The sequence below is a fragment of the Hyla sarda genome, chromosome 4, assembly GCF_029499605.1.
Source record: "Hyla sarda isolate aHylSar1 chromosome 4, aHylSar1.hap1, whole genome shotgun sequence".
Classification (NCBI taxonomy): domain Eukaryota; kingdom Metazoa; phylum Chordata; class Amphibia; order Anura; family Hylidae; genus Hyla; species Hyla sarda.
Window position 1 is genome coordinate 315,946,641 of NC_079192.1, and position 23,884 is coordinate 315,970,524.

At 45.0% G+C, this 23,884-nt stretch overlaps 1 protein-coding gene across 2 annotated transcripts in view; it reads left to right on the forward strand.

Moving 5' to 3' along the window:
- The first annotated feature begins 970 nt into the window (after nt 1–970).
- LARS1 (leucyl-tRNA synthetase 1) overlaps nt 971–23,884 on the forward strand; it is an 83,886-nt gene continuing 60,972 nt past the window's right edge. Inside the window, exons 1-9 of one of the 2 annotated variants that reach the window (XM_056574884.1) lie at nt 971–1,119; nt 10,047–10,159; nt 12,151–12,238; nt 13,108–13,188; nt 14,726–14,866; nt 15,241–15,402; nt 17,887–17,999; nt 22,885–22,948; nt 23,586–23,653. In XM_056574884.1, coding sequence (XP_056430859.1) covers nt 1,114–1,119; nt 10,047–10,159; nt 12,151–12,238; nt 13,108–13,188; nt 14,726–14,866; nt 15,241–15,402; nt 17,887–17,999; nt 22,885–22,948; nt 23,586–23,653 — 836 coding nt within the window. In that variant the 5' untranslated portion in view covers nt 971–1,113. Of the gene's footprint in view, nt 1,120–10,046; nt 10,160–12,150; nt 12,239–13,107; nt 13,189–14,725; nt 14,867–15,238; nt 15,403–17,886; nt 18,000–22,884; nt 22,949–23,585; nt 23,654–23,884 lie in introns of those variants that run through there. The other variant, XM_056574886.1, reaches the window with a different exon arrangement.

Genomic DNA, 23,884 nt, shown 5'->3' on the forward strand with positions numbered 1-23,884 from the left:
TCACATGGCGCTCAGCCTATCGCCGGCCGAGGCTGAACATCGCGGCGGCCGGTGATAGGCTGAGCGCCATGTGACGCTTCGTTACACCCGGAAGTATAAAGAAGATTCACCGGAGGACCGATCAGCTGTAGTGGCGCTCCGCGGCAACCCAGGGAGGTGAGTGATGGTTCATTTTCATTTATTTTGCAGCCCGGGCAGGATGGAGCAGGAATACTCTGCACTAGAGAGTACTCCTTTAAGGGGTTAAGATTTTTTAATAGAAATAGTTTACAAATCTGTTTAACTTTCTGGCACCAGAAATATTTGGAGTACCCGTTTAAAGTTATCTCCTAATAACAGGATAGGGGGGCGCTGATCGGAAGGTCAAAGGTCCCCAATGTGCATACTCGGCCACCTCACCATTAACTCTCTGTGGCAGTGTTTCCCAACCAGGGTACCTACAGCTGTGGCCAATCTACACCTGCCAGCGTGCCCGGACAGCCTCACTCACATCATGGTGAATGGTGCCTCCAGCTGTTGTAGTTTGGCAACAGCTGGAGGCACCCTGTTTGGGGAAACACTGCCCTATGGGACTTCACAGCAGTGCAGAGGTCAGCGCACAGCAGTTCACAGGCTGTAGATCCTGTCACATAGGATATTTATATATATATATATATATATATATATATACACACACACTGTACACTTCTGTACTGGGATACTTCATGTGTGATGCCATCATGGTGGAATGAGATGAATTGTGTCTCCTCTACACACATACAACCACTGAGTAGAGCCCTATGGAGTACACCAGGCTCTACATTACCAGGGCTGTATCTACTGGACTGTCCACCATCAACCAGGACTACCGATCTGTGCATCTACCGCAATGCATTATGGATCCACCATCGTCCAATTGGAAGACTCCGCTTACATGATGCAATCTCCAACCCGATGCATGCTGGGAGTTGTGGTCTTGAGAGATTCCAGAGTTCTTCGCTAGGAGTAAATAAACACTACATTGCCCGGCATGCTTTGCAGGGAAAATTCTTGACTTCCGCTAAGTAGCCGGCAACGTGTGTGACAGGGAGGACTGCAGCCAGCAAGTGTGATCGGCCTGTGCTGTCCGGGACCATGACGGTAAGTGAGGACTGATCCCGTACAGTAATACAGTATAATATATTAGTCCTGATATATGTGCGCCCGAGAGGGGGAGGAGCTTATACGGGGCGCTATCACCGCGGGATCTATAGGATGCTTTATAGTAAGGAGTGGAGACAACTGATCAGCAGTGAGGACAGTCCACAGTATATGGGAATCCCCACCATGACAGCTGTGATCAGTAGTGAGGACAGTCCACAGTATATGGGAATCCCCGCCATGACAGGTGTGATCAGTAGTGAGGACAGTCCACAGTGTATGGGAATCCCCGCCATGACAGGTGTGATCAGTAGTGAGGACAGTCCACAGTGTATGGGGATCCCCACCATGACAGCTGTGATCAGTAGTGTGGACAGTCCACAGTGTATGGGGATCCCCACCATGACAGCTGTGATCAGTAGTGTGGACAGTCCACAGTATATGGGAATCCCCGCCATGACAGCTGTGATCAGTAGTGAGGACAGTCCAGTGTATGGGGATCCCCACCATGACAGCTGTGATCAGTAGTGAGGACAGTCCACAGTGTATGGGAATCCCCGCCATGACAGGTGTGATCAGTAGTGAGGACAGTCCACAGTGTATGGGAATCCCCGCCATGACAGCTGTGATCAGCAGTGTGGACAGTCCACAGTATATGGGAATCCCCGCCATGACAGGTGTGATCAGTAGTGAGGACAGTCCACAGTGTATGGGAATCCCCGCCATGACAGCTGTGATCAGTAGTGAGGACAGTCCACAGTGTATGGGGGTCCCCACCATGACACCTGTGATCAGTAGTGAGGACAGTCCACAGTGTATGGGGGTCCCCACCATGTCAGCTGTGATCAGTAGTGAGGACAGTCCACAGTGTATGGATATCCCCACCATGACAGCTGTGATCAGTAGTGAGGACAGTCCACAGTGTATGGATATCCCCACCATGACAGCTGTGATCAGTAGTGAGGACAGTCCACAGTGTATGGGGGTCCCCACCATGACAGCTGTGATCAGTAGTGAGGACAGTCCACAGTGTATGGATATCCCCACCATGACAGCTGTGATCAGTAGTGAGGACAGTCCACAGTGTATGGGGGTCCCCACCATGACAGCTGTGATCAGTAGTGAGGACAGTCCAGTGTATGGATATCCCCACCATGACAGCTGTGATCAGTAGTGAGGACAGTCCACAGTGTATGGGGATCCCCACCATGACAGGTGTGATCAGTAGTGAGGACAGTCCACAGTGTATGGATATCCCCACCATGTCAGCTGTGATCAGCAGTGAGGACAGTCCACAGTGTATGGATATCCCCACCATGTCAGCTGTGATCAGCAGTGAGGACAGTCCACAGTGTATGGGAATCCCAACCATGACAGCTGTGATCAGTAGTGAGGACAGTCCACAGTGTATGGGGGTCCCCACCATGTCAGCTGTGATCAGTAGTGAGGACAGTCCACAGTGTATGGATATCCCCACCATGACAGCTGTGATCAGTAGTGAGGACAGTCCACAGTGTATGGATATCCCCACCATGACAGCTGTGATCAGTAGTGAGGACAGTCCACAGTGTATGGGGGTCCCCACCATGACAGCTGTGATCAGTAGTGAGGACAGTCCACAGTGTATGGATATCCCCACCATGACAGCTGTGATCAGTAGTGAGGACAGTCCACAGTGTATGGGGGTCCCCACCATGACAGCTGTGATCAGTAGTGAGGACAGTCCACAGTGTATGGATATCCCCACCATGTCAGCTGTGATCAGCAGTGAGGACAGTCCACAGTGTATGGGAATCCCCGCCATGACAGCTGTGATCAGTAGTGAGGACAGTCCACAGTGTATGGATATCCCCACCATGTCAGCTGTGATCAGCAGTGAGGACAGTCCACAGTGTATGGGAATCCCCGCCATGACAGCTGTGATCAGTAGTGAGGACAGTCCAGTGTATGGATATCCCCACCATGACAGGTGTGATCAGTAGTGAGGACAGTCCACAGTGTATGGATATCCCCACCATGTCAGCTGTGATCAGTAGTGAGGACAGTCCACAGTGTATGGGAATCCCCGCCATGACAGCTGTGATCAGTAGTGAGGACAGTCCACAGTGTATGGGAATCCCCGCCATGACAGCTGTGATCAGTAGTGAGGACAGTCCACAGTGTATGGGGGTCCCCACCATGTCAGCTGTGATCAGCAGTGAGGACAGTCCACAGTGTATGGGAATCCCCGCCATGACAGCTGTGATCAGTAGTGAGGACAGTCCACAGTGTAAGGATATCCCCACCATGTCAGCTGTGATCAGCAGTGAGGACAGTCCACAGTGTATGGGAATCCCCGCCATGACAGCTGTGATCAGTAGTGAGGACAGTCCACAGTGTATGGGGGTCCCCACCATGTCAGCTGTGATCAGCAGTGAGGACAGTCCACAGTGTATGGGAATCCCCGCCATGACAGCTGTGATCAGTAGTGAGGACAGTCCAGTGTATGGATATCCCCACCATGACAGCTGTGATCAGTAGTGAGGACAGTCCACAGTGTATGGATATCCCCACCAAGACAGGTGTGATCAGTAGTGAGGACAGTCCACAGTGTATGGATATCCCCACCATGTCAGCTGTGATCAGTAGTGAGGACAGTCCACAGTGTATGGGGATCCCCGCCATGACAGCTGTGATCAGTAGTGAGGACAGTCCACAGTGTATGGGGATCCCCACCATGTCAGCTGTGATCAGTAGTGAGGACAGTCCACAGTGTATGGGGATCCCCACCATGTCAGCTGTGATCAGTAGTGAGGACAGTCCACAGTGTATGGATATCCCCACCATGTCAGCTGTGATCAGTAGTGAGGACAGTCCACAGTGTATGGGGATCCCCACCATGTCAGCTGTGATCAGTAGTGAGGACAGTCCACAGTGTATGGGGATCCCCACCATGACAGCTGTGATCAGTAGTGAGGACAGTCCAGTGTATGGATATCCCCACCATGTCAGCTGTGATCAGTAGTGAGGACAGTCCACAGTGTATGGGGGTCCCCACCATGACAGCTGTGATCAGTAGTGAGGACAGTCCACAGTGTATGGATATCCCCACCATGACAGGTGTGATCAGTAGTGAGGACAGTCCACAGTGTATGGATATCCCCACCATGACAGGTGTGATCAGTAGTGAGGACAGTCCAGTGTATGGATATCCCCACCATGTCAGCTGTGATCAGTAGTGAGGACAGTCCACAGTGTATGGGGATCCCCACCATGTCAGCTGTGATCAGTAGTGAGGACAGTCCACAGTGTATGGATATCCCCACCATGTCAGCTGTGATCAGTAGTGAGGACAGTCCACAGTGTATGGATATCCCCACCATGTCAGCTGTGATCAGTAGTGAGGACAGTCCACAGTGTATGGATATCCCCACCATGACAGCTGTGATCAGTAGTGAGGACAGTCCACAGTGTATGGATATCCCCACCATGACAGCTGTGATCAGTAGTGAGGACAGTCCACAGTGTATGGATATCCCCACCATGTCAGCTGTGATCAGTAGTGAGGACAGTCCACAGTGTATGGGGATCCCCACCATGACAGCTGTGATCAGTAGTGAGGACAGTCCAGTGTATGGATATCCCCACCATGTCAGCTGTGATCAGTAGTGAGGACAGTCCACAGTGTATGGGGATCCCCACCATGTCAGCTGTGATCAGTAGTGAGGACAGTCCACAGTGTATGGATATCCCCACCATGTCAGCTGTGATCAGTAGTGAGGACAGTCCAGTGTATGGGGAGAGAGAGAGATATTAATATTAGCTGGGCACTTCTCCATGCTTGTTCTAGTGATCGGTGGGGGTCTAAACACCCACTGCCAGGTCCCAAGAGACCCCATTGGCTTTAATGGAGTCTGTCATTATGAAGATAAAATACTGCATGCAGCGTTTTTTGTTCCATTATTTAAATATAATATGCTGCGGAGGCTTTGAAAGGAACATATGTGAACATAGCCTAACTCCTGAGTTATGGAGCTGGGGGGCAACATTGTTTTATGTAAGCCCCATTACCCTCTATGGGAGTAATAAACATTGTGTAAGACGGCCTATTCCTATTTGGCTGTTTCTACATTCCCAGCAACTTCCAGCTGCCACAAGGAGACTGGACAGAGCCGGGAGCCCCTAGGTTTAAAGATAGATGGGATCTGCATCTGTTGGGCCTTTCTTGCATTTTGTAGATATGCCATAAGTATCCATAGGAAAATACCCTTTTAATTTGTCATTTCCTGGGAAATTTAAATATTTACTAAACGGGTATTTTGGTTATAGTCAGTTTTCATCTATAGCAGTGGTCTCCAACCTGCGGACCTCCAGATGTTGCAAAACTACAACTCCCTGCATGCCTTTGGCTGTCCGGGCATGCCGGAAGTTGTAGTTTTGCAATATCTGGAGGTCTGCAGGTTGGAGACCACTGATCTATAGCATATTTTATAACCATTAGATCAGTGGGTGTCCAACTGATGGACCAGGGGACTGGGTCTGAGCATGTTCCATTTCACATCATTTAAATTCCATGGCAGTGTTTGAAAACAGCCATGCACAGGAATCATACAAGTACGGTTTATACTGTTTGGTGTCCCGGTACCGTATTACATACCATACCTAGTGTAGAGGTCCCCAAAGTCAGAGTAACTACGTTCAGGTAGGGTCCCTCAGGTGGAACAGCCCCTAGTCGCCTCTACTCAAGTGTAATTCTTTAATGTTAATACATGTATATATTTAATAATTTTATATTTATATATATATATATATATATATATATATATATATATTTATTTTTATATAGTACTTACCTTATTTAGCGTTGCAGGACCTTCGGTCATGTGACCATGTTAATAGCTTCTATGGTGGAGGTCCTTGGGTCACGTGTTACCCACAAGCCTTTGTAATGGTGATTGACATCAGTATGGACCAATTAGCACTAGTCCAGCCCCTGCCCATATAAGGGAGCTGTGTCCAATTATCGCTCTCTTGGGTTGCTGCTCTCGTATATGCCGGACTAGCAGGACGGATCTACGCAACTTTCAAAGACACGCTAGGCCTGAAAACCTGCCGGCCTCAGCTGAACCAACACCGTGAGTTCTAATCTAAATCCCGCTAATGCTAGCGTGACTACTGGACCTCAACTAAATCCAGTGGAACAGCGCACAATACTTAAAGACTCTAAATGCTAAAGTCCCAACCTTTGTCAATCTCCAAGGAAAGCAGTGGTTATGCTTAGAGACTGTTCCGTTATTGAAGCTTGCAGAAAATCTTCAGTAAAAGTTAATCCTGTTTCAGAAAACTCTCCAGTTGTGGACAATCTGTTATTACCTACCTCCCTATTGCTCTTGGGAAGGGTGGCGGTAGGACAAGCATTACCGAGCCCCCACCCTGGTGTCATGAATAGCAAGGGTTAGCAAGCACCCTTTAGTTACCGCACGGCTACGCTCCCCATACTCTACATCCCGCAGGCTATCACAACTGTCTATAATAAAATTCTTATGAATGAGAATCCATGAGTCCAGAAAACCTCATGAGCTGTCACTTCCCTCACAGTATAGCAATCTGGACTGTCACAATTCAGCCAAAATCTGAGAGTCCCGGTACAAGGGCTGAGATCACAAGATTTGCTGGTGTTCTCTTTCGGGCTGACATCTCAAAACTCCCAACTAAATTCTATCCTGGAATTTCATAACTGTCTGAACATCCAGATCCATTGGTAATTTAGTATACGCCAAGCATCAGATGGGCATTACAGATTCTGGATTATCAGACATCATGGAGACGGATGTAAAATCCATGTAACACAAGCAAGCCAACATGACTTTCTACTGTGACTTTTATTTTTATGAAACTAATGAGAAAGGCGTCATAAAACGTAACCTTTATTTGGTTATACTAAAACTACACCAGATATTTAGAGTGTATAAGTGTGTCAAAACCTGGTACTATCACCAAACATAAAGAAAAGGCAAAAGAAAAGAAATCCAATATAAAATATATATATATATATAAATGCTGTCCCTCAATAAGTCACAGTAAATGCACACATCAATTCATCACTTTATAGATGGAACAGTTATTTTTATACCCCTTTGTTACTAACCCCCCCACGCGTTTCTGTTTGGTCAAAATAACGCATAAACCGAACGTCATCAGGGGTTTGCCGGGCGCAAAGAGTCATTTGCAATATACAAAACTCAACAAAGGATGATACTTAGAAAGCAAGCAGCGGGTGGCCAAGGTAGGAGAGTACATAGTATTAATAACATGGTACAATGACCAATAGCAACAACAGAAAAAGGAATAATAATACTAAGAAAACACATTGCAGCAATTTTGCAGATTTTCTGCAGGAAAAATAAGCCAACACCAGGAGTAGATTAGGAATGACTTGGGCAGGGTTCACAGCCTAAAACTTGCCACAACTGATGACAAATGTGCAGTAGTCGCCATCACTTGTTCAGGATCCGGCATTTATTCATTGTGCATGCCAGATAGGGGAACGCAGAAATACGCAGTCCTCTATCCAGCTCCAGTTCGGCGGGTTACACCATACGGTGTCTAATTTAAAGGGGTATTCCAGGAAAAAAACTTGGGTTGATGTACTTACAGATAATGGTGTTCGGGAAGGTGAAGTGATAATAATAGGTTGTTCAGCTACAATAGGTACCCTGGGGGGGGGTATGTTGATGCGGTTGTTTTATTCAAGGAACAGTGGAGGTAGAGGTCTTCTGATCCTTGCCGCTCTGTTTGGCGATCTTTCCTATTCTGTGGTCCACGCTACGGAGGTCATAGGAAGTGGCGAGGGGTATATTTTGATGGTGGAGTCCCAGGAAATATCAATATACTTCTCATTTTTGTGCGCCGATACACACATCTTTTCTTTGTACCAGATTTGTAAATTACTTCTACTAAAAAATCTTAATCCTTCCAATAATTATCAGCTGCTGAAGTTGAGCTGTTGTTGTTTTCTGTCTGGCAACAGTGCTCTCTGCTGACATCTCTGCTTGTCCCGGGAACTGCACAGAGTAGAAGATGTTTGCTATGGGGATTTGCTTCTACTCTGAACAGTTCTCGAGATAAGTATAATCAGAGAGCACTTAGACAGAAAAGAACAACTCAACTTCAGCAGCTCATAAGTACTGAAAGGATTAAGTTTTTTTTTTAATAGAAGTAATTCACAAATCTGTTTAACTTTCTGGAGCCAGTTGATATAAAACAATAAATAACTTATTTCCTGGATAATCATTTTAAGTTAGATGCCAGATAAATGGGAACTGTCCTATTCAAATGACCGCACCGATAGACAACTGACGTATGGGAAGGGGGCTTTATACTTTCCTGCTGGATCCACTTTTGGCCTTGGCACATTTTATACAGCGGAAAATCTGCAGCATTTCTGCAATATGTGTTCCTGCCCTCACGGGTTCTCTTAGTAATGTCGGACGCGCAGATTAGATTGGTATTAGATTGGTTGCTACAGTCACATAACCTGTCTATATTAAAGGGGTATTCCAGGAAAAACCTTTTCTTTTCTTTTTTAATATTAACTGGCTCCAGAAAGTTAAACAGATTTGTAAATTACTTCTATTAAAAAATCTTAATCCTTTCAATAAATATCAGCTGCTGAAGTTGAGTTATTTTTTTCTGTCTGGCAACAGTGCTCTCTGCTGACATCTCTGCTTGTCTCGGGAACTGCACAGAGTAGAATTGGTTTGCTATGGGGATTTGCTTCTAAACTGGGCGGTTCCCAAGACACATGTCATCAGAGAGCACTTGGACAGAAAAGAACAGCTCAACTTCAGCAGCTCATAAGTACTGAAAGGATTAAGATATTTTATTAGAAGTCATTTACAAATCTGTTTAACTTTCTGGAGCCAGTTGATATATAAAAAAAAGTTTTTTTTCCTGGATAACCCCTTTAAACACGAACAAAGGAGTCTGCAGCTCCCCAGACATCTCCTCTGCACTGGCTATATAGGGATCTGCTGATCCATTTATCAGTCTTCCATAGAACTATGTTCTTAAGTTACAGTATTCTCAACATGGTCATCCTGGAGTTAAGCTAATATTGTAACTTAAGTCGCCAGTAAAAATAATTCTGCGCAACCCTTTTTTTTTAGTTTCCTGACTTTTGGCCCAGATTTTGCAAATTAATTGAACCCCATGTCCATTTTTTTTTTTTTTTTTTTTAATGTTTTTACTATTGGATACTGAGTTGGTTGTTTTTACCCTTAGATCATGCATCCTAAATTTGCCTACTAAGCATACATCCTTAGATGACCTTTCTCATGTTACCTGTTGTATACATAGTGTTGTTGCTGTGATCTTTATAGTTAAAGGTACAAGCACAACATAAGGGTTTCTACCTTGCTGCAGTCAGGACTAATGTATAAATGTTGGGTTAGGGCAGTGGTCTCAAACTGTGGCCCTCCAGATGTTGCAAAACTTCAACTCCCAGCATGCCCGGACAGCCAACGGCTGTCCGGGCATGCTGGGAGTTGAAGTTTTGCAACATCTGGAGGGCCGCAGTTTGAGACCACTGGGTTAGGGTGTATTCACACGTACAATATCTTGTGCATATTTGATGCGCAGGATTTGAAGCGGCTGTGTTCAGTCATTTTGTTTACATGAAAATCTGCAGCTTCAAATCCTGTGCATCAAATAAGCATGGGATACCGTACATGTGAATGCACCCATATAGATTATTGCCAATAACAGTCTCTTAAAGCTTATTTAGAGGGCTGAGACCTCCCCGCACCGTGATATGGGAACTATAACAGCACATCATGGGTGAATAGGCAAACTGTCCAGTATATAGGTTGTTTTGGGTAGATATGAACAATTGTAGGTGCTGAATAGTGTTAAACTTTTTGTATGTCTTTTCTGTGCTGTTTTTGAAGGAGCGAAAGGGTACGGCTAAGGTGGACTTCCTAAAGAAAATTGAAAAAGATATTCAAGCACAATGGGAGAGTCAAAAGGTTTTTGAAGTCGATGCTTCTGATAACCAGAATAGGTAAGTTAGAGCGGATTACCTGAACTTCTTTAAAGGGTTACTCCGCTCCCCAGCGTCTGGAACATTGAGTTCCGATTTCTGGGTGCGGGCTTCCGTGTTCACACCCGCCCCCTCGTGACGTCACGCCCTGTCCCCATAATGAAAGTCTACCATAGACTTGCATTGATGGGGCGGGGCGTGACGTCACGAGGGGGTGGGGTTAACACGGAAGCCCGCACCCAGCGTTCCGAACTCAATGTTTCGGATGCTGGGGAGCGGAGTAACCCTTTAATATAGAAGTGTACTTCTGGTTCATGCCATCGGCCCAATACAGCGGTCTCCAACCTGTGGCTCTCAAGCTGTTGCAAAACTAAAAACTCCCAGCATGCCCGTCAGCCAATGAGGTGTAGTTTGGCACCAGCTGGAGAGCCGCAGGTTGGAGACCCCTGTCCTAATGTATTCCTAATAGTAAAATGTCTCCTGTACAATTTTTCATTTCATTGTTGGTGAAGGACTGCATCGGAAAAATAAAGTCCTAGTTGGTTGTCCCTGGAGTTTTAAGAAACATAGGGGGAGATTTATCAAAACCTGTCCAGAGGAAAAGTTGCTGAGTTGCCCATAGCAACCAATCAGATCGCTTCTTTCATTTATGAAAAGGCCTGTGAAAAATGAAAGAAGCGATCTGATTGGTTGCTATGGGCAACTCAGCCACTTTTCCTCAGGACTGGTTTTGATAAATCTCCCCCATAGACTTCTGTTTATAAGGCTAAGTTTACGTATATGTTTCAACCCAGTATAGATGACCTCTGGCACGGTTGGGCCGCATTAATAAACATTGCATGCAGTGTCTTTCTTTTCTTTTTTTAAGAGCCAAGGCACACGCTCTCTATCACCAAGGAGTGATAGGAAAAGTGCAAACGTGTCACACTAAAAAAAACGTGCATGAAGATGCAGTCCATCGCAAGCCCTTCTCCAAAATGAGAGAGGACTCCCCCCAACAAACCTACCTTTTCCATCCGGGCCGGAAGGCACCTGAAAGGGTCCGGGTTTGATGTCTCTTTTTGCCAAAGCTACTAAGGGACTGCAAGTGCTCCTGGCATCAACCTAGGTATTAAAGTGGTACTCTGCCCCTAGACATCTTATCCCCGATGTCTGATCGCGGGGGTCCCGCTGCTGCACCCACAATCTCCCTGCTGCACCCGACGTTGGTTTAGAGCATAGGGGATAAGATGTCTGATTGTGAGGGTCCTGCCGCTGGGGACCCCCGCGATTTCAGCTGCGGCAGCCCAGACATCCGGTGCACAGAGCAAACTTCGCTCCTTTTCGGATGACTGGTGGTGCGGGACGGAGGCTCGTGACATCACGGCCGCGCCCCGCTCGTGACGTCACGACCATGCCCCCCTCAATGCAAGTCCATGGACTTGCATTGAGGGGGCATGGCCGTTACGTTACGGTGGGGCAGCGGGACCCCCGCGATCAGACATGTTATCCCCTAATTTTTGGATAGGGGATAAGATGTCTAGGGGTGGAGTACCCCTTTAACCAAAGTGTCAGTCAAGGAGCTGTTTGTCTGTCTTTTGATTCAGAGACAGGTGTCTATAGGTCCGCAGCTGTGCACCATTTCAGTCTATGGAGTGTTGGAGAGGATGCTGGGTGGAAAACATCCAGCTTGTTGCATCCAGTGTTCCCATCTGGGGTGGCTCCAGGTCCCTGGAGTTATTGGAGCACATCCTAAAATATATTTTGGGGGTGACCTTTGTATTGATTATACTTTTTCAGAAAAAATCAGATCAGTAAGAATCAGACTAATGGGAGCTCCCAGAGGGTTTTCAAAGGAAACATAAAATTGGACATATATTAGTAAATCAGAAGTTATAGTTATGTTTTATTATTCCACCAGGGGGGAACAAATGTCATCCCTGGGGCCCCCACCATTACAATACAGATATGCTTGATACTGTTCTGACGAAGAGAATTAGCTCCTCCGCATGATAATCTTCTTTATGTTCTAGCAAAGGCAAGTACCTTGTGACTTTTCCTTATCCTTACATGAATGGACGTCTTCACCTGGGCCATACATTCTCCCTATCTAAATGTGAGGTAAGAAATATTATGTGCTAGATGGTGGTACATCATGTTGTTTTCTTACAGATGCCTTTACTATTGGGTTTTTTGCACATTGTAATACCAGTCATTTGGAATGTTATAGCTTTTTCACACAAAAAAAGGTTTTTCCCCCCACACAAGAAAGGTTTAATTTTTCCACTAATTCCCTCCCATTACTTACCATGTGTCAATCTAAATACCCAGACTTACCTTTCCCGTTGTTTGCATATGTACGGGCTGCAAGCTACCCCTGCACTCTGGCACATTCTTTTCCTTCTTTGGAGTTGGACAAAACCTTTTTCAGTCATTGTTGGGAGTTGTAGTCTTGCATCTTCTGGATGACCCAGTTTGTAGACTACTTACTTAGTGTATAAGATTAGTAAGATTCATACAACTCTTCTTATTGGTTAGGCCTTTTTTAGATCGATATCTGATCGATCCAAACACCCTAATCGATGAAGTTTTTAGGCTGTGTCCTCGATAAAAGAACGCCTTGAAGGGGTAGTCTGCTGCTAGACATCTTATCCCCTATCCAAAGGATAGGGGATGAGATGTTTGATCATGGGGGTCCCGCTGCTGGAGCCCCCCGAGATCTCCCGTAGCACCCGGCGTTCTAAACCAACGCCAGGTTCCCACGACAATGGTCTGGTTGTCACGATCACGCCCCCTCCATTCATGTCTATGGGAGGGGGTGTGGTGTGATGTCACGATCACAGCCTCCGGTCCTGAGCCTTTTGAACAAAATGAGCACCGGAGTACCCCTTTAATAAATGTTTGAGTATTCAGTGGTCAGACATAGGGAGGTTTTCTGTATGTAACATATAGTGAATCGTCTGATGTGCTTACTATTCTATGATGCTTAGTTTTCTGTAGGTTTCCAGAGACTGAAAGGCAAGAAATGTCTGTTCCCCTTTGGACTTCATTGTACTGGCATGCCCATCAAAGTAAGTTCCTGGAGTTATAGGGAAAGATTTATCAAAACCTGCAAGGAGGAAAAGTTGACCAGTTGTGCATAGCAACCAATCAGATCATTTCTTTCATTTTTTAACCCCTTAAGGACTCAGCCCATTTTGGCCTTAAGGACTCAGACAATTTAATTTTTACGTTTTCATTTTTTCCTCCTCGCCTTCTAAAAATCATAACTCTTTTATATTTTCATCCACAGACTAGTATGAGGGCTTGTTTTTTGCGCGACCAGTTGTCCTTTGTAATGACATAACTCATTATATCATAAAATGTATGGCGCAACCAAAAAACACTATTTTTGTGGGGAAATTAAAACGAAAAACGCAATTTTGCTAATTTTGGAAGGTTTTGTTTTCACGCCGTACAATTTATGGTAAAAATGACGTGTGTTCTTTATTCTGAGGGTCAATACGATTAAAATGATACCCATTATTATATACTTTTATATTATTGTTGCGCTTAAAAAAAATCACAAACTTTTTAACCAAATTAGTACGTTTATAATCCCTTTATTTTGATGACCTCTAACTTTTTTATTTTTCCGTATAAGCGGCGGTATGGGGGCTCATTTTTTGCGCCATGATCTGTACTTTTTTTTGATACCACATTTGCATATAAAAAACTTTTAATACATTTTTTATAATTTTTTTTTTAATAAAATGTATTAAAAAAAGTAGGAATTTTGGACTTTTTTTATTTTTTTTCGTTCACGCCGTTCACCGTACGGGATCATTAACATTTTATTTTAATAGTTCGGACACTTACGCACGCGGCGATACCAAATATGTCTATAAAAAATGTTTTTTACGCTTTTTGGGGGTAAAATAGGAAAAAACGGACGTTTTACTTTTTTATTGGGGGAGGGGATTTTTCCCTTTTTTTTTACTTTTACTTTTAAATTTTTTTACATTTTTTTTTACACTTGAATAGTCCCCATAGGGGACTATTCATAGCAATACCATGATTGCTAATACTGATCTGTTCTATGTATAGGACATAGAACAGATCAGTGTTTTCGGTGATCTTCTGCTCTGGTCTGCTCGATCACAGACCAGAGCAGGAGATGCCGGGAGCCGCACGGAGGAAGGTGAGGGGACCTCCGTGCGGCGTTATGAATGATCGGATCCCCGCAGCAGCGCTGCGGGCGATCCGATCGTTCATTTAAATCGCGAACTGCCGCAGATGCCGGGATCTGTATTGATCCCGGCACCTGAGGGGTTAATGGCGGACGCCCGCGAGATCGCGGGCGTCGGCCATTGCTGGCGGGTCCCTGGCTGCTTAGGACGTAAATGTACGTCCTGGTGCGTTAAGTACCACCTCACCAGGACGTACATTTACGTCCTGCGTCCTTAAGGGGTTAATAGGCCTCTGAAAAATGAAAGCAGCAAACAGATTGGTTGCTATGGGTAACTGGTCTACGTTTCCTCTACACAGGTTTTGATAAACTTCCCCCATAGTGTATTTACAGGTGACTTGTTCTCAGTATGGCCATTGTAACATCACTTCTTATGTCAGGCATGTGCAGATAAGCTAAAGAGAGAAATGGAGTTATATGGCTGCCCACCACAGTTTCCTGAGGAGGAGGAAGAGGATGAAGAGCCATTGTCTAAAAAAGATGATGAACTGATTATCAAGGATAAATCGAAGGGAAAAAAGGTAAAGCATTATTGGAGATTAGTAAGGACTCCTGTCACTTTTAGTAAATACTTGAATTCCTGGAATATGATGGGGTGTATTTTTTATTATTATTTTTTTTTTAGAATTTTGTGTTGTACTGTTCCTCTGCTATTCCTCCTGGAAATGTATAAATAAATTAACAACTGACTATTACCATTTGCCTTGTTTATAGGATGTGTCTCTGCACAGGCCGAGACCATGCCATTCTTTACTACTACCACCCACTTGGCAGTTTATTAATACATTTCCAATAAGAGTAACAGGAATGGCAGAAATTGATGGGTTTGTGGAGACATTGGTGACATACGTGTCTATGACGTGATAGGAGCTGATGTGTTTTCCTGTTTTGGCAGAGTAAAGCTGCAGCAAAAAGTGGCACTTCAAAGTACCAGTGGGGGATTATGAAGTCTCTGGGCCTGTCAGATGAAGAGATAGTAAGCTTTTCTGAGGCTGAGCATTGGCTTGAATATTTCCCTCCTTTGACTATAGAAGATCTTAAATCTATGGGGTTAAAGGTAAGTTCATTCTGCAAGCATATACTCTTTTGGAAAGCTCAGCCTCAGATATAATCTATATGTAAATGCTATTACAATGTAATAGCCAATAAGATTAGCTGTAACTCTAATGAATTGCATGTTCTTTTCTTCAGTCACGGCTGTCTTCCAGTGGTTGATCATGTGGGCACAGCTTCTGTTTCCTGTAAGAGTACCATCTTGTACGAAATTGTTTAGATGTAGGTAAAGGATCCTTCCTGCATTGTTCGTGCAGGAAGAGCTTAAAGGGGTACTCTGCCCCTAGACATCTTATCCCCTATCTATAGGATAAGGAGATATGATGTCTGATCACAGGGGTCCGGCTGCTGGGGACCCCCGCCCCCTACCCTGCAATCTCAGCTGCGCCACCCCAGACATCCGGTGCACGGGGCGAACTTCGCTCCTTTCCGGTTGACTGGCGATGCGGAGCCTTGTGACATCATAGTCACGCCTCGCCCCGCTTGTCACGTCATGGCCACATACCCTCAATGCAATCAACTTGCATTGATGGGGCGTGGCCGTGATGTCACGAATGGGGCGTGACTGCGTCGTCAAAAGCCTCCACCGCTGCACCCGACGCTCTAAACGAACACCGGGTGCAGCAGGGAGATCGTGGGGGTCCCCAGCGATCAGATATCTTATCCCCCTTTCCTTTAGATAGGGGATAAGATGTCTAGAGGCGAAGTACACCTTTACGAGCATTAAATGGAACCTGCCATCGGTGTCACCCGCACTAACCTGCTGGTACAGGCTGGTAGTACGGGTGACACTGATGAAAATGATACTCACCACTAGCCGATCTGTGGCCCTGTTTGCCCGTTATGCTCAACATTGGGTTGGTGGCTTGGTGCACAGGTAGCACTCTCGGAGCACGCTGACATCATGGCTGCTTCCTTATGGACAGAGTGAGGAAGCAGCAGCCGTGAGGTCTACGTGCCCCTGGAGGCTTGTGAATGCAGTTTGTGCACCAAGCCTGCTAATAACAGACAAAAAGGGCCACGGATCAGCCTGCGGGTGAGTATCATTTTCAGCAGTGTCACCCGCACTACCTGCCTGTGCCATCAGGTTAGTGCGGTGACATTGATGACAGATTCCCTTTAATATATTCAGTAAGGCTCGGTTCACACTACGATTTTCAAATACGGTAACCGCATACGGTTTTCCGCAAAAAAAACGTATACCACCGTATCCGAAACCTTATGCATAGAGCATGCATTGTAAACCATATTCCAAATCTTGTGTACGGTTGCATCCGTTTTGCCTCGGATACCGTTTTGCCGATTTTTCAACCGTAGGCAAAAACGCTGTCGAGCACGTTTTTGCCTCTGGTTGGAAAACCGTATGCGGTTCTTTTAACATTTTTGGCTATGAGAACCGTTCACAGAATTACAGAATACGGTTGCACACGGTTTTTCTAATCCGTTTTTGGAGTTGACACATGCGCAGAAGGAATTTCAATAGAACAATAGTAACTTTATTAAATTGCTTGAAAACTAATTCCAACAAAATAGCAAAAACGGATGCAAACGGATAGAACCGTACATACGTTTTGGAACCGTATATGGGGAAAAACTGTATTTGGAGTCATACGGTTGCATACGGTTTTTGCCATACGTTTTTTAGCGGAAAACCATATATGGTAACCGTATTTGAAAAACGTGGTGTGAACCCAGCCTTACAGGGGTTGTCTGACAAACCCTTTATGAACAAAGAAATGTGCTGGTAGAATTGCATAGACTAGAAGTTCTGAACTTGTTATTTTTGGGCCTCACTAACCACTGTATGGCGACATCTTGGCTTCACCACTGGTTGAAATCTTAATTTGTCTCCCGAATTAGAAAAATAAGCATTTTATGAGGATTCTGTCAGATAGCTCTCACCAGTAAGCGCTGGCCTAAACTGATTCACTGCTATGTAAAATGAATGTTTTGTTCACTGGCAGTAAGCAGAGATATTGAAAAATGATAATTTCTGGTCAACAAGGTCTATGCAATATTTATATTAAAAAAAATAGGCCACCCTCAGAGTACAACCAGCATAATGTGAACTGGAGAAAACCAATGTGTGTGTCTGTATAGACTTTGTATAGGGATAACAGGCAGCATTCAAGAAGGCATTCTTTCATGTGATTCCATGGGTTGTAAAACTGAGAAGTGCCATTGCCTAGGACAGTGTTTCCCAACCAGGGTGCCTCCAGCTGTTGCAAAACGACAACTCCCAGCATGCCTGGACAGCCTTCGGCTGTCCAGGCATGCTGGGAGTTGTAGTTTTGCAACAGCTGGAGGCACCCTGGTTGGGAAACACTGTTCTAGGACATGTGTTTTCTGCACCATCAGTTGTTCTGGCAGCACAAGCCTCCCTTTTCTGCTGCACAATGTCTCCTATTGTATTAACCATTTAATAGTCATCTGCACCTGTCCAGACATTTCCCAGCTGACAGTCTACATAAACATGGTTGATTTCTAGGTCGACTGGCGTCGTTCCTTCATTACCACCGATGTCAATCCATATTACGATTCCTTTGTAAAATGGCAATATTTAACCTTGAAAGAGAGGAACAAGATCAAATTTGGCAAACGGTAACAATTTTATTTTTTTCCCTCAACGTTCCTTTAATGTTGTTGCCAACACTAAACATTTTATAGCAAACCATTGTAAATCTGCACTTTTACAGTCACAATGGGGGAGATTTATCAAAACGTGTGTAGAGGAAAAGTTGCCCAGTTGCCCATAGCAACCAATCAGATCGCTTCTTTCATTTTACAGAGGCTTTTTTTTTTTTTTTTTTTTTTAAATAAAAGAAGCGAGCTGATTGGTTGCTATGGGCAACTGGGCAACTTTTTCTCTGGAAAGGTTTTGATAAATCTCCCCCTATAGGCATATGCAAGTCATATCAGAAAATAAAATGTATGCCTCAAGCTCAGGCTGGACTACAAAGTTATCAAGAAAACTTTTACTCCGTTCCCTCAACCCTTCACACTATGTATATGTGTATAAAAAATATATATTTCTCTATCGGCTCCATTGGGGGACACAGACTCTGGGTATATGCTGCTGTCTCTAGGAGGCATGACACTATGGTAACCAAAAGGTCGGCTCCTCCCAGCAGGATATACCCGCCTCCAGGCCACTGAGCAATTCAGTTTTTGCTTAGTGTCTTAAGGAGGTGGACATGGTCTGGTTTTCTCCAGACCAAATCTCATATTTTTTATTTTATTAGGTTTAGGGAATGTTAGTTTTTTTTTTATTCCTTTTTATTTCTGTTTTCATGTGGGGACTCAGGAACGCAATGTTAACTGTTTCCCCATTGCGAGAGGTGGCAGGCATCTTGGATGTACTGTTAACCCCCTCTCGCCATCGGTCAGGTTGTACCTCATGGATCCGGGTCCCCCTACCTCCCTGTTCGCCTCGCTATGAGCTTGGCTTGCTGCAGGTGAAAATGCTGACTGAAGACTACAGTCTGAAGACTTCTTTTGGTAAGTTCTTCAGCACAGGTTCATACCTTCGCATCGGCTGATGCTAGTCTGGGCCGTAAGGTGTTGCAGGCGGCGGTGGTACAGCAGACGGCCTGACCTTTTTTATTCTCTGCCCACCCAAGGGACGGCTTTGGTACGTCCCAGAGACCGTGTCCCCCAATGGAGACGATAGAGAAAAGGAGATTTTTTAGACTTGCGGTAAAATCTCTTTCTCGAAGGATCCATTGGGGGACACAGCTCCCGCCCCTTTTCTGGGGTTTCCTTTTCGGTTATCTGTCCAAGGGAGTGTTCGGTTATTGTTCTTCGGGTTCTCGGACAGGTCATGATTTTTTTTCCTTTGACCTGTCGGTCTCCTCCTATTGCTCTGAGACCAAACTGAATTGCTCAGTGGCCTGGAGGCGGGTATATCCTGCTGGGAGGAGCCGACTTTTTGGTTACCATAGTGTCAACCTCCTAGAGACAGCAGCATATACCCAGAGTCTGTGTTCCCCAATTGATCTTTCGAGAAAGAGAGAGATTTTACGGTAAGGCTAAAAAAATCTCCTTATTTATTCAGTCCGTATAAAAAAAAATTAGTGTTTCAGTTAATTAATGTAACCATTGTCAGGCATGTGGTACATACAAAACCAGGATTTCTTTGGATGCCCATATACCCCTGTCTTTAACCCCTTAAGGACTCAGGGTTTTTCCGTTTTTGCACTTTCGTTTTTTCCTCCTTACCTTTTAAAAATCATAACCCTTTCAATTTTCCACCTAAAAATCCATATTATGGCTTATTTCTTGCGTCGCCAATTCTACTTTGCAGTGACATTAGTCATTTTACCCAAAAATGCACGGCAAAACGGAAAAAAAAAATCATTGTGCGACAAAATCGAAAAAAACGCCATTTTGTAACTTTTGGGGGCTTCCGTTTCTACGCATTCTACGCATTGCATATTTTGGTAAAAATTACACCTTATCATTATTCTGTAGGTCCATACGGTTAAAATGATACCCTACTTATATAGGTTTGATTTTGTCGCACTTCTGGAAAAAATCATAACTACATGCAGGAAAATTTATACGTTTTAAAAATGTCATCTTCTGACCCCTATAACTTTTTTTTATTTTTCCACGTACAGGGCGGTTTGAGGACTCATTTTTTGCGCCGTGATCTGAAGTTTTTATCGGTATGATTTTTGTTTTGATTGGACTTTTTGATCACTTTTTATTCATTTTTTTAATGGTATAAAAAGTGACCAAAATACGCTTTTTTGGACTTTGGAATTTTTTTGCGCGTACGCCATTGACCGTGCGGTTTAATTAATGATATATTTTTATAGTTCGGACATTTACGCATGCGGCGATGCCACATATGTTTATTTATTACTTTTTTTACACTGTTTTATTTTTTTTATGGGAAAAGGGGGTGATTAAAACTTTTATTAGGGAAGGGGTTAAATGACCTTTATTAACACCTTTTTTTTTTTTTACATTTTTTTTGCAGTGTTATAGGTCCCATAGGGACCTATAACACTGCACACACTGATCTCCTATGCTGATCACTGGCGTGTATTAACACGCCTGTGATCAGCATTATCAGCGCTTGACTGCTCCTGCCTGGATCTCAGGCACGGAGCAGTCATTCGTCGATCGGACACCGAGGAGGCAGGTAAGGGCCCTCCCGGTGTCCGGTCAGCTGTTCGGGACGCCGCGATTTCACCGCAGCGGTCCCGAACAGCCCGACTGAGCAGCCGGGTCACTTTCAGTTTCACTTTAGAAGCGGCGGTCAGCTTTGACCGCCGCTTCTAAAGGGTTAATACCGCACATCGCCGCGATCGGCGATGTGTGGTATTAGCCGCGGGTCCCGGCCGTTGATGAGCGCCGGGACTGATGCGATATGATGCAGGATCGTGGCGTGATCCCGCATCATATCGCGGGAGCCGGCGCAGGACGTAAATATACGCCCTGCGTCGTTAAGGGGTTAATCGTGTCTCGTCATTTGGCATTTTTGCAGAGTCGTAGGGTAGGAGTTACTGGTTCCGTGCAGAGAAGTGCCACACATCTGAAATCACACTCCTTTACAATGAAAGGGAGAAATAAAGCCTGTCGAATACATGTGTTATGATAATGGAGCATAAAGTAAGGAAATGTCTGTGTACAGGACGCTTAGGGTATGTTCACACTGAGGAATTGGAACAGAATTGAAGAGGAATACCATATTTATTTTCAAAACTTAAATTTATGGCAAAAACCCTACCTGCGTGTTATATGCCAATCAATGTTCTGGTCACTGATTCAAAGTGGCCGCAGCGCCAGCTTCTTGTTAAAGATCAGCAGCCCGGCCGTGGCCACATTAAAACAGTGACCAGCGGCGGCTCCTGCGGGCAGGGCGACGCCCCTGCTCTGCATTTTATATTTTTTTACTTATCCATTATCCATTACATGGCCGCGCTCCGGCAGGCTCAGGTAATGCTGCAGGTCTTGCGAGGCTGTGCGGCAGGTATTTCGAGGGCGAGTGACATCTCCCGCTGGCTTTTCTGCATGGCGTCAGGGACGTCACTCCTTATTCCCTGCAGCCGCTGCTGGCGGCTGTTCTAAAGTGGCCGCGGCCGAGCTGCTGAACTTTAACAAGCAGCCGGCGCTGTGGTCACACTGACCAGTGGCGGCTGCAGGGAATGAGGAGTGATGTGCAGAGGAGCTGGCGGGAGATGTCACTCTTCCTCGACATAGCTGCCGCACAGCCTCGCAAGCTACTGACCTGAGCCTGCCGGAGCGTGGTATAAAAACATTTAAAAGCGGAGGGGGGGGGGATAACGAGCAGGGCGGAATCACTGGGGGGGGATATAACGAGCAGGGTGGAATCACTGGGGGGGGATATAACGAGCAGGGCGGAATCACTGGGGGGGGGGATATAACGAGCAGGGCGGAATCACTGGGGAAAGGATGCACACGGGGTCAGAGGGAGGTAAATATGGCACAGGGGCTATAAAAGGGGGGATCAAACTGAGGAGCAGGGGGGATCAAAGTTGGGGGGAGGATGAGGCATATAGTTCAGAGCTTCCAAGTCATTTATTTAACATTTACTTATTTTTTTCCTCATGTTTCCCTGTGAAAATGAAGGTGCGTGTTATACTCCAATAAATACGGTAATTCCAGTTAGGAACATTTTTGCCATTTTCTCCCTTATGCGGAATTCTTGCCGAATTTCCACGCGAAACTCATTTTGTCAGTTAAAAAAAAAATTATAATAAAAATATATACCATTGACTTCAATGGGCTTTTACCTGCGGTATCTGCTTGAAGGAAAAACATGTCCGTTTCTCCGGAAGAATAGAATTTAGCATTGGAATTCTGCTAGCAGAAATTCCTCAGTGTGAACAGAGCAGTGGAAAGTCCATTGAAATCCAATGGACTTTCATTTGAGGATAAATTGGAGCGGATTAAGTGAGCGGAATTACTTGACTAAATTCATCTCTAATTCCTTAGTGTGAACATTCCCTTAGGAAATGCCAACCTCACCAGCACTTGAGCATTCATCACTTGACATAACTCTGTTTACTGTAACCAGTCCTGTCCTATCCTGTGCTACAATAACTTAGTGTTTCCCAATCTGGGTGCCTCCAGCTGTTGCAAAACTACAACTTCCAAAGGCTGTCTGGGCATGCTGGAGTAAGCCAGTGTTCCACAACCAGTGTGCCTCCAGCTGTTGAAAAACTAGACCCGTGTTTCCCAACCAGTGTGCCTCCAGCTGTTGCAAAACTATAACTCCCAGCATGCCCGGACAGCCAAAGGCTGTCCGGGCATGCTGGGAGTTATAAATTTGCAACAGCTGGAGGCACACTGGTTGGGAATAACTGCAATAAATGATTATTAACGACGTACACCACCAGTACATGTTTCCTATTGGTTCTGGGCTTGAATCTCTGCACACTTTTAAAAGAAGTTTCTTAATAATTTTTTTAATTGATTTTGTTTATGTTAAAATTTTTTCCCTTTTTCCTCTCAGGTACACCATCTATTCTCCTCGGGATGGTCAGCCATGCATGGATCATGACAGACAGACTGGAGAGGTTGGGATTCTTACTTCATTTTCTTTTAATATTATATGTTCAGTATTTAAAGGGGTACTCCGCCCCTAGACATCTTATCCCTTATCCAAAGGATAGGGGATAAGATGTCAGATCTCTGCGGTCCCACTGCTGGGGAGCCCCAGGATCGTCGCTGCGGCACCGCGCTTTCATTACTGCGCAGAGCGAGTTCGCTCTGCACATAATGACGGGCAATACAGGGTCCGGAGCATCGTTACGTCACAGCCTGCCCCCCTCAATACAAGTCTATATGGGAGGGGGCGTGGCAGTCGTCACGCCCCCTTGCATAGACTTGCATTAAGGGGACGGGCTGTGATGTTATGAGGGGCGGAGCCATGACATCACGCTGCTTCGTCCCCTGTATCGCCCGTCATTACGCACAGAGTGAACTCGCTCCGACGATCCCGGGGCTCCCCAGCAGCGGGACCGTGGCGATCTGACATCTTATCCCCTATCCTTTGGATAGGGGATAAGATATCTAGGGGCGGAGTACCCCTTTAAGTGATCACATAATAACCTGCTAAATTGTTCTACACCTTTATTTTGATTTTCTTTATTTTACATAGTTTTTGTAGTCTGCTCTTATTTTATTTTTCTTTGTTTGGTTTTGTAAACTTAGGGTGTGGGACCGCAAGAATACATCCTTATCAAAATGAAGATCCTGGAACCTTATCCAGTGAAACTGAGGTAAGTCTATTATATTTGTATTTATTATTTTATTTTTTAGCAAAATTAACTTTCATCTATAATTATTCCAGTTCATGACTTAAAAAATGTTTTACTTCAAATTTTTTTAACTTAAATTTCTTTTATTTTATTTAGGGTATAGTGCTTGTAGTATGTTTTTAAACAATGTATGCATCTTTGTATGTTTTGTATAATGCTAAAGGGTTACTGTCATTGGCAAAAACCTTTCTT